Raw genomic sequence first — 16059 nt, forward strand, 5'->3', positions numbered from 1 at the left:
AATAATCTTTACCACTATGAATAATAAAAACTACTTTACCATAATACATATATAATTACATGATTATAATTTGAGTTCAGTCTAGTTGAGTTGAGATATATATGCACTCTAGCTCTGCCCAACAAAGGTTATGTTACCCAGAAAACGTGGTGAGTAGAAAAGTAGAAAATACATATTATTGACGATTACAAAACAAGAAAAATGGCTGACGAGAATGTACAGAATGTACACACTACGCAAACATTTGCTGGAGGTGTATCGATTGAAAAACTGGATGGCATCGCGACCTTTTTTTTTTACGCCAAGAAATGCATTTACGCATTCCGCGGGGGATGAGGGAGATCCTGACGCGGATATGTGGGACTCGCTCGAAAAAAGCCCTACCCACTAAAACATGGCGGTGCGCCCTCTCTCCGGCGACGGAGCCACGGGTACGACAACGCGACCGCAACTCCACCAGCGGTCGTCTGCCTGGTGATGGCATCGCGACCTACAGTTGCTGGAAATTTCAAATGCGCATGGCCTTGACCCTCGAAGGCCTTTGAGACTGTGTTTTGGGCACGGATGAAGATCCTACACATGGATATCGAGCCCTCATTAGAATTTGTCTTGCCGTTAAACCATGTTCCGTACAATATATTCGCAACGCTACAACAGCAAAGGAAGCCTGGAACAATCTGGAGAAAACTTTTGAGGATAAAGGACTATTTCGCCGAGTAGTGCTACTAAGAAAATTGCATCACATGACTTACACAGAGTTTAAATCCATGGCTGAATACATTGATGCAGTCATGACAACAGTACAACAATTAGGGGAAATACGTACAAAATGACATATATGGACAAAATGACACATCGGGCTTTATTCAAAATTGGCGCGCTGTAGCGCGGTGTTTGACATTACTGCACGTGACGGCCGCCATGTTTGGAAACCTGCGAGACTTCAAGCGCTATTGGTCCAACAAGTATTTGACGGTCGTAAAAGTTTTTTGTTTACATGGATTTCTGCTTGTTCCTGGTAAGTTTTGTGCATAGTTTCATGAAGGATATTACTCAGTTCGTAGCATTAGTATATTGGCTTGTAATATCAGTAGGTTTTAATACGAGAATCTGTGTTTTCGAGAAATCGTGAATTTGTTTTTGTTTTCAAGGTCTGTAGGACAAAATGACATACCCACAAATCGGACAAAATGACATAGTATGTCATTTTGTCCGTTCTCGATATTCTAACAGATAATGTTTTTTAATAAATTATTAATATTACTCAGGTACAATGCCACGTGACTATAAGAGAACAACCAACCGTCAGGCTTGGAGTCAAGAATCTATGAAAAAAGCAATTGAAGCAGTTCAAGCAAATAGGATGGGATGGCTGGCAGCATCAAAAACTTTTGGTGTTCCACAAGCTACGCTTAGAAGACATGCATTAAATGCGAACAAAACTATACTGCCTAATACTAAAGGCTTAGGAAGTTTTAAGTGTATCTTTACTCCTGAAATTGAAAGGGAATTGGTTGACCACATAAAGTTCCTGGAAACTAGACTTTTTGGATTAACGCGAAAAGCAGTTCAAGAACTTGCTTTTAATTTGGCGGAGATGAATGGGATAAAGCATAATTTCAACAAAGAAAAAAAACGTGCTGGGCAAGAATGGCTTGATGGCTTTCTTAAAAGGAACCAGGACATTTCTCTGCGTACCCCTGAAGCTACTTCAGCAGCTAGAGCTCAAGCATTTAATAAACCACAGGTGGCAAAGTTTTTTCAAGAGTATCAAAAACTTGTAAATGATTACAATTTTCCACCACATCGCATCTACAATGTAGACGAATCAGGCCTGACTACAGTACAAAAACCACAAAAAATTATTGCCACTAAAGGTAGAAAGCAAGTCGGCAGCCTTACGAGTGCCGAGAGAGGTTCGAATGTAACAGTGGTCTGTTGTACAAATGCAATTGGCTCGTTCATACCGCCTTGTATGATTTTCCCTCGTAAAAACATGAAGAACGAACTAGTGGACGAAGCTCCTACTGGCACACTAGGACTAGCACAAGAGAGTGGATGGATGAATGCTGAGCTATTTGTGAAATGGTTGAAGCATTTTCAAAAACATACAAAATCCAGTATTGACTATCCAGTCCTACTTGTGTGTGATGGTCATGCTAGTCACAAAATTTTCGAAGCAGTGACCTATGCTAAAGAGAATGGTATTGCAATGCTCTGTCTGCCACCGCATTGCACACACCGGATGCAGCCATTAGACGTGAGTATTTTTGGACCTCTCAAAACCTATTTTCATCAAGAAATATCTAAATGGTTAAAGAATCATCCAGGGCGAGTAGTCACTCACTTACAAATTGGACAGCTTACTGAAGCTTACGGTAAAAGTGCAACGATACAGAACGCTACAAATGGATTTAAAAAAACAGGACTATGGCCCAGAATTTTTTCCAGATTATATGTTTGCACCAGCAGAAACAACTAATATTCCGTTGAATAATCAAACTGACGTTGCTCAAACTCTTGCAAATGCTCCTCCTTCGGCGCTCCAAATGCATGAAGAAGATGCAACTGATGATGGGCAAATACCTGATTCTTCGATAGAACAACATGTCATAAATGCAGAGGCGACCCCCAGTCCTTCAATCTTGGAGATGGATGGAGAAGCAACTGATAATGACAATAGACCTGGTTCTTCTATGGAGCCAAATACGGTAAATGCAGAGGCAGCACCCGACGAGAGACCTGATTCTTCTATGGAGCAAAAAGCTAAAGGTTCATTGCTATTTCCCGTGGAGACCATTTCACCAGCGCCACAAGGGCCGTACATTCAGGGCCAAGGTATACGAAAACAGAAACCCCGAAAACACCACTGGCATTTAACATCCACTCCTAACATAATAGAACTCAAAGATGCAAACACACCAAAAGCTCCACCTAAAGAAAAGGAAAGTAAAAAAGACTCTTTTTGAAATACCATCTACCTCAGGCAAGCAAGAAATGAAAGCGAAAAAGTCTAGCAGAAAAAAGAAAAAAGTAGAGAAAAAAATTGACAGTGATGATGAAAGCTCTCATGAAAATGCTTTGTTATCAGATGTAGATGATGATGATGACTGTCCGTGTATTTATTGCAACGATCTTTATTCACGATCTAAGCCCGGCGAGTGTTGGCTGAGGTGTCTTGAGTGTTCTCGTTGGGCTCATGCATCATGCGCTGATGTTCCGAAGAAAACAAAGAACTTTGTTTGTGAACTATGCTTATAATTTTATGTATGTCATAATGTCCGTATTGTGTATGTCATTTTGTCCTGACAGTATGGACAAAATGGTTTTTGCTAGATGTTTTGATTGATCTCAATATTATTTTTTCTATCGTTCCTATTTGATAATAAGATGCATAAACATTATGTTAATGAACCAATGATGATTGTTTTGTATGGATGATGATTGTAGCTTTTTAAAATAAAGAGTTATGATTAAAAATGAAAACACTATGTCGTTTTGTACGTACTTCCCCCAGATATAGGAAGAACTGTTGACGACAAAGAAGTTGCAGAACTACTACTAAGCGGACTTCCTCAGGAGTACGATACGTTGGTGTCAGGACTCGAGGCGTTGAATTTGCAACATAACTTGACTAGTGAAACTGTTAGAGCCCGCCTTCTACAGGAAGACTTTAGGAGAAATAATAACCTATTACCACAGTCAAGGAACGCTCCTGCACTCTAGCTCTGCCCAACATGAGCCTCATTATACCAGACATAAGTGAATAGCTAAAACAAGAGTTGCAACGTGAACAAGAATTACACCAGAGGAAAGCAGACAGTGCCAGACAGGGATTAAAAGACGATACAGCTTTGCAGTGCCGTAAATAGGGCGGTGCCACCTGTGCCCAGGCACAGAGCGAAAACTCGTAGGGGGCGCAAGAATGGCCAGAAAAAACAGATCCTTATTTTTCGAATTGCTCCCGATAAGTTCCCGCTGCGCCCCAGAGATGTTTCCCAATGTAGACGAAAAATATCCACAGCCGAACATATTATAACCTCTTTCTTTTTGGAAGTCGGTTAAAAAACAAAGGTGCAGTTATATAGAAGCTCGCACAGGGCGCAAATAAGGCTATTTACGGCACTGCAGCTTTGGCAAAATCATCAACTGACATCACTGTAATCAACTAATCACCTTTAACTTAATGAAAACCTTACCTACTCCCGTGTTGAGCACTGTGCCTCTAGCATGCGTCCATTGGACGCACACCAAGTGCAAGCAGCTCTATACCGCAGCCTGTACATGCTGCTCCTGCACAAGATTCACCAGATACTCCAACTGCAAGCAGGTCTATATTGCAGCCTGTACGTGTTACTCCAGCACAGGATAAGTTGAAGAATCAGATCTCCCTTCTTCAGATGGAACTGGACTTGGCTGTCCGTCGTAGGGATTCTCTGGGCGCTAGTGAAGATAAGACTCGTGATGTAATGAAACTGCGCCAAGAAATTGATAAATGCAAAAAAGAACTGCGGAAAAAGGAGCAACATATGCGTCACTCTCGGTCACATAGATTATCAATACAATCAAAGATTCAACTTGCTTGCAATCAGAGTCCAACAGTAGCTAGTCTTCTTAAGACGCGCTCTACACCAGGTCGCCCACGCTTGGAAGAGCAACAACCGCTATTGCTAAAAACTATTGTCGATTTGGCTATGTTTGGTGCTTCTGCAGAGGAACGACGTCGCTCAGAAATTGTTCGCAGTTGCCGAACACTAACTGACCTCCATAAGAAGCTAAATGAGCACGGATTTGAAATCTCGAGAAGTGGCACGTACCTTCAATTGCTCCCAAGAAATTATACCACCATGGAGGGTAAAAGACATGTAGTCACTGTGCCTTTCAAATTGAGTCGCCCTGAGGCAGATCACCATAAAGCTCACGTCGATCAACATTTTTGTGTCGCCACAATAAGATCCTTAGAAACGCTAGCATCTATTCTTGGACCAAACCAAGTATTTTTTCTGTCGCAAGATGACAAAGCTCGGGTGCCTATAGGCTTGACAGCGGCAAATAAACAAGCTCCTCTCCTGATGCATGTCGAATATCGTGTCTCATTGCCTGATCATGATTGGGTGATTGCTACGAAGCACAAATTGATCCCTAGTGTATACGCTGGGTGCATCATAAAAGAAAATGAAATGGGCCGTGCTGAAGCAGTAACGTACTCAGGGCCAACATACGTGGCGATTAGAAGTGGCAAACATTCCTCCTCGACAGCTTCTACTCATGCTGTGGACTTTAATAAGCTTGCTACTTTCAGCAATTTCAAGGAAATCATGCGGGATGAAGAAGGACGCCTGAAACCAGTTGTTTTGATTTCGTCTGATGGAGGACCCGACGAAAACCCGAGATATCCAAAGGTTATTTCCCATGCCATACACAACTTTGTTAAGCATGATCTAGATGCAATATTTATCTTTACGAATGCACCTGGCAGAAGCGCGTTCAATCGCGTCGAGAGAAGAATGGCGCCTTTAAGCCGGGAATTATCTGGACTCATACTTCCGCATGATTCTTATGGAACCCATTTGGATGAACAAGGGAGAACCAAAGACCATGACCTTGAAAAAAAGAACTTTCAGAAGGCTGGTGAAGTTCTCGCAGAAGTATGGAGTAATATGGTTATTGACGGTCATGGCGTCGTAGCAGAGTATGTAGAGCCAGATGACAGTGCTGAAAGTTTTATTCCGGATCTGCCCTCCCAGCAGTGGTATAGCGAACATGTACGAGAGAGTCAATATTTGCTACAGGTATATTATTAAAATGTCACCTATTTTTATTTTATCATTTATATTTCTTAACTAATATGACAATACAATTAAAATATTTTAATATCATCACCAGGTGGTGAAGTGTGACGATCGCGCTTGCTGTGGACATATGCGGAGTTCTATACGATCCATTCTGTCGGAACGCTTCCTTATTCCTCCTTACCCGATTTTGCAGTCATCCAGAGGCCTATATATTCCAAAGCCTCAAGAGCATGATGGCAAGACGTTTGCTCCATTTCTTCTGCGTCGGTCTCTTGAAATTACTCCAACGTATGAAGGCTTCGGAAAATTGATTTATGACCTGTATTGTCCTAGCCTGCAGAAGGATCGGCAGATACTTTTAGAAAGGACATGCCAGCGGTGTGCATTGTACTTCTGTACAAAGAAAAAAGCTAAGGAACATGTGAATTTTTGTCACAAGCAATATAATACTCCAGAGATGCACAGTGTTCGTCCTTCCCGCATCCTCACGCGACGATCGAACGGTAGATCGAGAGAGATTCTCTGCGTAGTGCGCGAAAATGATGACGCCGAGTGGCTTGATGAAACCGATGTTGATCTTCAACTTCAACTTGATGAAACCGATGTTGACTTGCAAGATGCTTATCCAGTTATTGGTGTTGAAGAAAGTCTTGCTAATCCGTGGTCCGAAAATATTGTACATTAAATAATGTTCATGTACTAGTACAAAAAACTTTTTCGCATTTCTTTCATTATTTTTATGTCAGTCAAAAACAAACTGCAACCTTTCTGTCTACCTCTGAACGTTTATTATAGTAGTCTTTAATTTTCTATAATAAAATTAGATGATACTTATACCAGTATTTTTTTATAAATAAAAAGTAGATTCTTTGCAGATACGAAAAAATACACGTGATATAGGGGGGAGGGGGGAGGGGTAGTCTTAAACCTCACCACGTATCACCAAGGGGGAGGGGGGGTCAAAAAATGCCAAAAAAAAACATCACGTGATTAATGGACAGCCCCCAACGAGATATCTCACTCTCGAGTGTAGTTAAAAACTACTCTTCTCATTAAGTATGTCAAAATCTCGACAAAACTCGATAAAAATTTGTTGTCATGTTAGGTTCGCTAATTTTGACGACATCTACAATAGAAAAAATGTATGTCATGTTAGGGTCAATAGAGATGAAGAGACAAACCATCAAACAATGAGAAAACATGTAGACAAAATCTACTCGATGGCGCATGCTAGGCGCACTGGAATTGTGTATTACAAAAGACAGCTTTGGATTTTTGCTTTGGGATTCACAACATGGGAACAGATGATGCCTACATGTTTGTTTGGGACGAGTCAGATGCCTCAAACCCCAAGAAATTGGATCTTGCTTGCTGTACTTTTAAAAAAAAAATTTGACTAAAAAAAAAGTAATCATGTAGTCCACATGTGTCGCAAAAAACAACTATTTAAAGTAATAAGAATGACAGGTAGGGATTTTTTTCCTCTAAATCACTGGAAAAAATATAACAAACCGAAAAATTTCGCTTAGGTAGAATGGTTGAAAATTCGGTGGTTGAAATTCCAGAAACTTCATCAATTTTCATTTTTCTACAAGTATTCTAATAATGAAGAAGTCCTCTTTAATGAAGTCGGTGTAAAAAAACGGCAATCAACGACCATAACACACCTAGATGCACTGGAAAAGCCATTAGCCATCGCTGAAAAAAGAAGAAAGATCTTCTTGAATTGTTGCATTTCATACCGCCATCCAGTTTATCACACTTTTTATAACAATCTAAATATGTAGTTCAAACAGTGTTAGGGAATAGGGATGTAAGTTGTGACCAGAGTGTAAAATATGATCTGACTTTGGGTGCTGTAAGTGTACCTAGTACTAACGCAAGGCCTACTATTTCAAAAGAGACAACAAGGAGGCACTAACTAACATCGCTGCGGAGATTAACTCTAACTTGTAAGGCTCCTAACACACCGCGGCTGCGCGGCGGCGATTCTTGATGCCGCGGCGGTGGCGGCGTGTGAAAGGTACCATAGAAATACAAGGATGAGTGGTGACGGTGCCGCTGCCGCTGCGGCGCCGTGTGTAAGTAGCCTAAGACTCTTAAGTCTTAACGAGGCTATAGTAAATAATTACCGGACAGGACACAGAATTTAGAAAATCCAGCGATGATTTACACCAGTACGTACGTGGTCGTCGCGCAGAATAAATTGCATTTAGACTTTCTGTGTATAAATCTCCTTCAAAGGTTATGCATGGTATTTTACATAGAATCCCACCATCAACCCACCACCACCAACTCATCTTTTTGAAGAATCAGTTTCTTCAAAAAGAAAAATCTTTCGGAAACCTTTAAACAAAATGGCAATTTTATAAGTTTTTTCCGTCATCCAAAGGCACGACGTGGGAGAGCCATGCTTCGGCACGAATGGGCTGGCTCGACCGGAGAGATACCACGTCCTCACAGAAAACCGGCGTGAAACAGCGCTTCCGCTGTGTTTCGCCGAGTAAGTGAGTTTACCGGAGGCCCAATCCCCTACCCTTTTCCTTTCCCTACCCTCCCCTATTTCCTTCCGTACCCACCCCTATTCCCTTCCGTACCCTCCCCTATTCCCTTCCCTACCCTCCCCTATTACCCCTTAGAAGGCCGGCAACGCACCTGCAGCTCTTCTGATGCTGCGAGTGTCCATGGGCGACGGAAGTTGCTTACCATCAGGTGACCCGTTTGCTCGTTTGCCCCCTCATTTCATTAAAAAAAAAAAAAAAAAACGAATGGCTTTAACGCCAGAGTGACAGAGAGTCCACAACTTTTCAAGCTCGTAAGTATCAACAACTCAAGAAAAAGAAAATTCAGCCCAATTATTCATGATCCTCAAGCAACAGAGACTTCCGAGAGTCGAACGAAGCGAAGCAGGATGATAAGAAAAAGGGAAAGTACGAAAGAAGCTCTCCTCGTCGCCTAGATCACGATATAAGACAAAACCCTATTGACTATTCCCGGAAGCCACAACTGGCGGGACGCCTAACGTTTTTTATCAACAAATGGGAGGCCTAATGGGCTGCAAATTATATATGAAATACTTAAAAGGAATGATCATTCCCTTTACAAAGACGACCCCACTTATGCCAGCATCCTCAAAAAATCTGATAAAATTGCAAACCAAAGAGTCCGTGCTTATGCGAGAAGAGATACTGAAAATGTTCAAGATGGGAGCACTATAATAGCTTGACCGCTGTAAAGTCTACCCTCCCGATGGTCCGCGGGACGCGGGGGCGGGTAGCGCTCAACCAATCAATCAGTCCGATGTTGGCCACCGACGTCGAATAACGTACGCAGCTAGAGCTCGCGCAGTTAAAGCATTGTGCCCGCTACACATGCGATTATTTTACTTAGTTACATCCAACAATAAATATGGAATTACCAAGTCTAAGTAATAAAAAGTTAAAAAGTCAAGCAAAGATAATGCTATTGAATGTAGCGAATTATTTTCAAAGGAAAAAATTGTAATTGGCGTCTTCGTCAGGTGATTATTTATTATGGTGGGTACAGACTGGTGAAACGTAACATGCAATGTGTCATGCAATGAAAGAATTCACCGTACACATTGCTGCAATGTATCATGAAAGGTAACACACTTTGTAACAATTTCTCATAGTTTGGACGTCTTGTGCGCGCGAAATGTGCATTTCACGCGCACGCTACGAGCATTACAAGCCGCGCGCGGAGCGATCCGTGATTTGTCGGTTTTTCGAACGAACACAAAGGGGCGCGCAGTGTGCGCGGAGCAGCCAACGTGGACGGTCGTTTTGAAATCAACACGTGCACGCAACGAACATGGAGGACGACACTGCGTGGAGTGAGGAAAAAGCATTTTGCTTGATAGATGCGTACAGAGTTCGTGAAATTTTGTGGAACCCACAAAATGAAAACTATTTTAAGAAAAATCTTAAGCAAGATGCGTGGTCGGAAATCGCAAAGTTGATGTCAATGACTGTAGAAAAATGCAACAACAAAATTGTTAGTCTTCTCTCTTCATACCGCCGCGAAAAGCTGAAGGAAAAAAAATCAAAGGGGACAGGAAAAGGTAAGAATAATGATTAATGTTTGTATTATTATTGTTTTTTTTTTCTTCATTTATAAAGATTAACAAACAGTAGGTAATCACATTAATTAGTGTAAAATTTTGGTATTTAAATCTATAACATTGTGAAACCAGCAACATTAACCACATAGTATCTACATAAAGTATAATGGTAGATAAAGACATACAGGATGTCCCGTAAATACTACGACATACTGCCACAGCTGATTTTTTTTCGCGATTTCGAAGTTGGTCCCATAGTAAAAGTTGTTCGTATTGATGAGTACTTTAACCTCTGGCAGTATGTCGTACTATTTACGGGACAGCCTGTATTGTAATGTAAGTGGTAATGTAAGTGTATAAAAAATACCACGAGAATGTGTAATTGTTTACTTCTGACGTAAAACGAGGGGTGTTATAAGTCTGACCCCTAAAACTGTGGGCCTGTCTGTCTGTAGCATCGTAGCGCTTAAACGGATGGACCAATTTCGATGCAAAAACGAGAAAAAGGAATTCAAACCTCATGTTTCAGCTACATTATTTATTTATCCTAAACAATTAACTTTGTATTACTCGGTTGCAGGTGCCTCGGAAACATACATAAGTCGATGGTTTGCCTATGATGCTTTGAAGTTCTTAGACGACAGGAACACACCGAGAAAGAGAAAAAATACGGTATGGATTATTCTATGAACATCTGTCTTGCCAAGAAACCTTTCCTTCTTTCGTAAAATAATCAGCCAATTCATCTCTAATAGCATTTAGATGTGCAGGTGATCGTCTGGGAATATTTCTTATGGGCAGTAATGATGTCATGTCGTCATTATTTCGCCTCCACGAACCTTCATTTAAAATTCCTTCTACCTCCTGATCAACTAATCCTGGAGTTATGAACACGTTTCTAGAATGACGTTTCAAATAATTATGTAGAAGAACGATTGCCATAACTACCAATTCAGCATTATCAGGCTGTAAAAGCATTGGTTTTCTTAAAACTCTGAACACAGACGATATAATTCCAAATACGTTCTCAACAATCCGTCTAGCTCTACTTAATCGGTAATTAAATATTCTCTTCGATGAACCCTTTGGAGGTGTCCCACCATATGGTTTCATCAAGTTTTCACTTAAAGCAAAGGCACTATCGCCTACAAAAAAATATGGGATGGAAATATTTCTATCGGGGAGTGGACGCGGCGATGGCAGGTTTATTGTGTGATTCTCTATCATATCATATAATGTGGTATCTTTGAAAACTCCGCCATCTGAAATTCTCCCTTGGCATCCCACGTCTACGAATAGAAAATTATAATCTGCATCAACTAGAGCAAACAAAACGATGCTAAAATTTTGTTTATAATTATAGAACTCGGTTCCGCTTTTGATAGGTGCTTCAAGTATAACGTGCTTTCCGTCTAATGCCCCTGAACAGTGTGGAAAGTTCCACCGGTCTTCAAACTCCTTGCTTATCTTCAACCAGGCTTCGGCTGTCGTTGGTATCTAAAAAGAAAACAATTAATTATTTTTTGCATTTTTAGGAGTCACTTCATCGCTCGGACTTGGAAAACACTGCCGACCAAAATGTGTTCACCCCTCCAGTACTACCAAATGAATGTAGTCCAAAGAGCGCTAAACAAACCAGGAGGGATGACAATGTGCTCTCAGATGTGATGGGAATACTGAAAACAACAGCCAACAAATTGGACAATTCGATAGGTATTTCTGATACAACGAAAAGTTTCGCTTCCTTTATAGGGGCTAAAATGACTAGTTATTCTCCACAAACTAGGACTTCGGTCGAACATGCAATTTTTGAAATAATTATGAAAGCTGACAGGGGATATTATGAATCGTGGCGTCATCAAAATAACCATGCATATGGTTCACACCAAGATGACTATTTATCCAGGGCAAGACAGAACTGTGTGGATCTGACCGGATATTCTAATCGTCCCTCAACATCGGCCGGACCACCATCGGGCACAAACGAAGCGGGACCCTATGGCTATACTACGGCAAGAAATGAAGATACTACTGACTATCCAACCAACCAGCCGCCCTTGTCGGTCTCTTCACAAGAGTCTTACACGTCTTCTATGGATGACTTTAATGATTTAATGTGATAAATAAAGACACTTCTAAACATAAATAAAGATTTTCATAATACGTACCTTAATGTATTCTTTTAATTCCTCCATTATTGCGGCGCACACTTCAGGTACAATAGCACGGAATATGGATTGTTTCGATACTCTAAACGTATACTGCAGACTTGTGTAAGAGTCCCCGGAACCTAAAAATCGAAGTGTTATTGCTAGCCTATCTTGGATTGAAATTGGAGCTCTTAAATTTGTATGGTTTCGACTAATTCTTGGTCCAATCATCTCGAGTAAATTTTCAAAGTCTGTTGGCGTCATCCTAGTAAAGTTTTTGTATTGTCCACTTATGTGCTGAAAATTCATATCAGTAAGCAGTTCTCTACCTTCTCTCCGTTTATACAATTCTGTCCGCCACCAACGTCGGGGTCTTCGGCGTGTTTTCATGAGTTGATGTATTATTAATAATGAAGTACTGATAATCGTCATAGCAAGAACGTGGTCTTCGGACTCCATGCTTCGTGTGATCTATGGTTTTGTAAGTGACGCGCACGAAAAAAACGTGTATCGAAGGGCCGTGTTCGCGGCAGAATGGCGGAAACAGACGAACGCGGGAGGTTCGTAGTGAATGCGCGTTAAGAGCGCGCTATGCGTCCACGCTTGCAGCGAACATGCAATGAAAGGCAGAATTATACATTTCATGTTACGTTTCACCAGTCTGTACCCACCTTTAAGTTTTCTATATTATGTTGTTTATTTGTTGGTATTTATAATTTTTGCTAATATATATTTTTTTATTTATTAAAAAAAAAAACACATTTTTAGGAGAAGACATGAATGTAAATAAGGTGATTTCAGAGGCTTGTCAATGACGACTGTAAAAAAGTTTTATCCCAAAGTCGTTCAGGGAATCCTGAAGAGACTATCAAGTACCCGAGTAAAAAGAGAAAACGCGAATTTAAGTCGACAGTTTTACAGAAGGTAAATCAATAAATACCATATCTAGGTCATAACTTGGTGTTTAAAAACTTAATATGAACAAACTATTTATGATATTTTTATTCATATTTACAGGTGTCATAAGACGAAAAGTTAATATGTATTATACAAAAGAGCTACCTACAGTAAAAAATATGCCGCAGGAATTAAAAGACGATGGCATTTTGAACTGTGGACGAGAATTTCTAAGGAAACGTCTTCACAATATGGGGTTTCAATGGAAGAAATTACAAAGCAAGCGATCTCTTCTTATGGAAAATGCTGATATTGTAAACAAATGACAGCATTATTTATTAAAAATAAAGAAACATAGAGAAGAAGGTAGAAATATTGTGTATGTAGATGAAACATGTGTCAATTCTTCACACACCACTTACGCATGCTGGCAGTCGAAGAAACATAAACAGCGAGGACATCTGAAAGAGATTGGAGCCGGACCAAGGTTAGTTGTTGTTCATGCTGGATGTGCCCAGGGATTCGTTAATGATAGTCTTCTCATTTTTAAATCCAAAAGTATCATGATGATTTGAACCATGAAAACTTTAAAAAATGGACGGAAAATAAATTATTATTCAATTGGCCACCTAATTCTACAGTTGTAATTGATAACGCTGCGTACCATAATGTGGAAATAGATAGAAAACCAACAAAATCCGCGTTGAAGCAAACAACGCTGACTTGGATGCATAATCATCATAATATCCCTTGCAGTTCGACTATGTTGTGGTCACAATTATTCGAACACATTCAATCGATACACATTGAAAAAAAAATTGTGATTGATGAAATTTTAAAAAGCCGTGGGCACGAAGTTTTGCGTTGGCCACCATACCACGCAGATTTAAACCCAATAGAATTGGTATGTGGTATACAAAGAACAGATTGGGTAAATCAGAATTAAGTACTAATTTAAATCAGAAGTCTAATAAACTATAACAAATATTCGCCGAGTATTCCACGGATCAATGGAAGAAATGTGTGGATCACATAATAAAAATAGAAAACGATTACCAACAACAAGATAGGTTAATTGATCAAAATTACGATGACATGTACCGACCGTTCATTATACAACTATCGGAAGAAACGTCATCTGAATCTTCGTCGGACTCAGAATCTGAATATGATTCCGATGAAGAATGACTAAATGAATGATGATAATGTTAATCTTACACAACTTTTTTAGATATTAATTTTAGTTTTAGTGATTAATATTTATTATTTCATTTTCTAACATAGTTGCTTAATTAATATATATACCTACACAATATAAAAATAATATTATATTATAATAAAAATAAATATAGAATCAGTCTATTATTTGCCACACTCACCCCTCGGTACGCTCATGTCTCGAGATAAATCTCTGTGGCCACAATGCCGTGTGTACCCGTGCATACCTCCCGCCCCGCGTCCCGCATACCATCGGGAGGGTCGACTTTACAGCGGTCAAGCTATAGGAGCATGATGTAGGTAATATTATCTTTCACAGTAAATATTACCTACCTCCATCATACGGCGTCCTGCGATAGGGTTGTGAAAGAAGCTAGAAATGCAATGCAATTTCAAGTCGAATACACACAGTGTAATCTCAGAAAGCCTTGGCTACATCCAAAATATCCGTTTTTATTCCCTTCGGGGAAAAAACGGTTCTTAAAACAGTTGGAATTACTTACATATAATAAAACTTTTTGAACTTAAAAGCACTGAGCCATGATACCAGCGCGATATTTGTATGTGATACCAGCGCGACATTTTCGCGTGTAAGAAACAAGTAGCGATAATTAATGGCCGTATTTCTAAGTTTTCGGTGACCGGGTTATAGCAGAGTCAAAGCGAAGCGACGTTCTGCCCCCTTAGACAAAGTATCTTTCGTTAAAAATGACGACGAAATTCGTTATCAAAATGTATGCGGTTTGACATAAGCTAAATGACATTTCGCTTGCGAAGACTAATGTCAAATCCCATACATCTCTCTACGAGAGTGACATGGTCTTTTTGTAACTAACTCTCTATAAAAAATAAAGATTAAAAAAATATACCATACATTTTGATAACGAATTTCGTCATCGTTTTTAACGAAAGGAACTTTGGCCGTAAATCGTGAAGACTATTATCACTAATAGTCAAATTACACTAGCGCAGAATCCAAGCGCATCGAAGCGACTTGCCAAAAAGTAAACAACAAATTCAACCTTAACTCCAGAGCGTAACGCTCACATTACTTCTGAGATTTTACAAAGACGCGCGTATTCTCGCGACTTTGCGCGTCTGCGCGCGCGGCGCGACTAACGCTGATTGGTCTCGCGCAGAATCGCAGAAGTAATGCGTGCGTTACACTTTGGAGTTAAGGTTGAATTTGATATGTCCAGTTTTTGGTAAGACACTTGATGCACTTCAACTCTGCGCTAGTATAAATTGACGCTTAAAACCTCTGTCTTTTTTTCAACACTTAGAGAGAATGAGATCTCATTTGATTACAGATTGAGATAGTTGAGGACATGAGTGGATGAAGTGGCTTACATTTTACAACATAAGGGCAAATATTAATATTATCCTTACAATTTGAACGAATCTTGTAACTTACATTCTTATCAGCTAGCTATACATAGAATTCACATTTCCCCGGTCCTAAAGCCTCCATTTATGCAAAAAAAAAGTCAGTTTTCAAATTATTAGTAAATCCACTTCATCCATTCGTGTCTAAGAGTCAATTCCACAGACATAGATCAAGATAGATACCGCATGTCGCTCCATATATTATGATGGTGTATGAAAACGAGCGTGCCACTTTTTTCCTACCTACTGTCACGTAGGTACCGATGATAAAAAACGTGTCCATTAACTAGGCCAACGTTTCTATTTGAATTTCTACAGCTCAATACAGCACTTTTAGGCATTTAGGCATTTTTAAAATTCCGATTGACGACCGATTCCGGTAGCAGACTAAAGAACAGACTTTCGAAAGACGACGAAGCTCGTCGTTTGGGAACGCGATATGCCACGCGAAGTACATACACATGCGGTATCTACCTTGATCTATGTCTGTGGTCAATTCAGACGGCAGCGCGACGCGTAGATGCATTTCTAA

The 16059-nt window shown here is 40.1% G+C and overlaps 2 protein-coding genes and 1 pseudogene across 2 annotated transcripts; all 3 read left to right on the forward strand.

Annotated features, from left to right (window-relative positions):
• The first annotated feature begins 1225 nt into the window (after window positions 1–1225).
• LOC121740546 lies at window positions 1226–3261 on the forward strand (annotated as a pseudogene).
• A 2004-nt stretch (window positions 3262–5265) lies between these two features.
• LOC121740223 lies at window positions 5266–6766 on the forward strand. The gene is made up of 2 exons (XM_042132861.1): window positions 5266–5792; window positions 5887–6766. Exons 1-2 carry the CDS (start codon window positions 5319–5321, stop codon window positions 6478–6480), a joined length of 1068 nt encoding a protein of 355 aa, XP_041988795.1. The 5' UTR covers window positions 5266–5318; the 3' UTR covers window positions 6481–6766.
• Window positions 6767–9338: 2572 nt separating this feature from the next.
• On the forward strand, window positions 9339–11996 carry LOC121740547. The gene is made up of 3 exons (XM_042133285.1): window positions 9339–9876; window positions 10457–10548; window positions 11412–11996. The coding sequence occupies exons 1-3, from the start codon at window positions 9627–9629 to the stop codon at window positions 11994–11996; spliced, it is 927 nt and encodes a 308-aa protein (XP_041989219.1). The 5' UTR covers window positions 9339–9626.
• Window positions 11997–16059: the final 4063 nt, after the last annotated feature.

The sequence above is a fragment of the Aricia agestis genome, chromosome 3 (genome assembly GCF_905147365.1).
Source record: "Aricia agestis chromosome 3, ilAriAges1.1, whole genome shotgun sequence".
NCBI lineage: Eukaryota > Metazoa > Arthropoda > Insecta > Lepidoptera > Lycaenidae > Aricia > Aricia agestis.

What these genes read in the sequence shown, in the direction of transcription:
- LOC121740223 (XM_042132861.1), top strand. Translation starts at nt 5,319, where the DNA reads ATGCGGGATGAAGAAGGACGCCTGAAACCAGTTGTTTTGATTTCGTCT. An exon ending in AGAGTCAATATTTGCTACAG is followed by an intron (nt 5,793 to 5,886) that starts GTATATTATTAA and finishes TATCATCACCAG; the next exon opens with GTGGTGAAGTGTGACGATCG.
- LOC121740547 (XM_042133285.1), top strand. Translation starts at nt 9,627, where the DNA reads ATGGAGGACGACACTGCGTGGAGTGAGGAAAAAGCATTTTGCTTGATA. An exon ending in ATCAAAGGGGACAGGAAAAG is followed by an intron (nt 9,877 to 10,456) that starts GTAAGAATAATG and finishes ACTCGGTTGCAG; the next exon opens with GTGCCTCGGAAACATACATA. An exon ending in CGAGAAAGAGAAAAAATACG is followed by an intron (nt 10,549 to 11,411) that starts GTATGGATTATT and finishes TTGCATTTTTAG; the next exon opens with GAGTCACTTCATCGCTCGGA.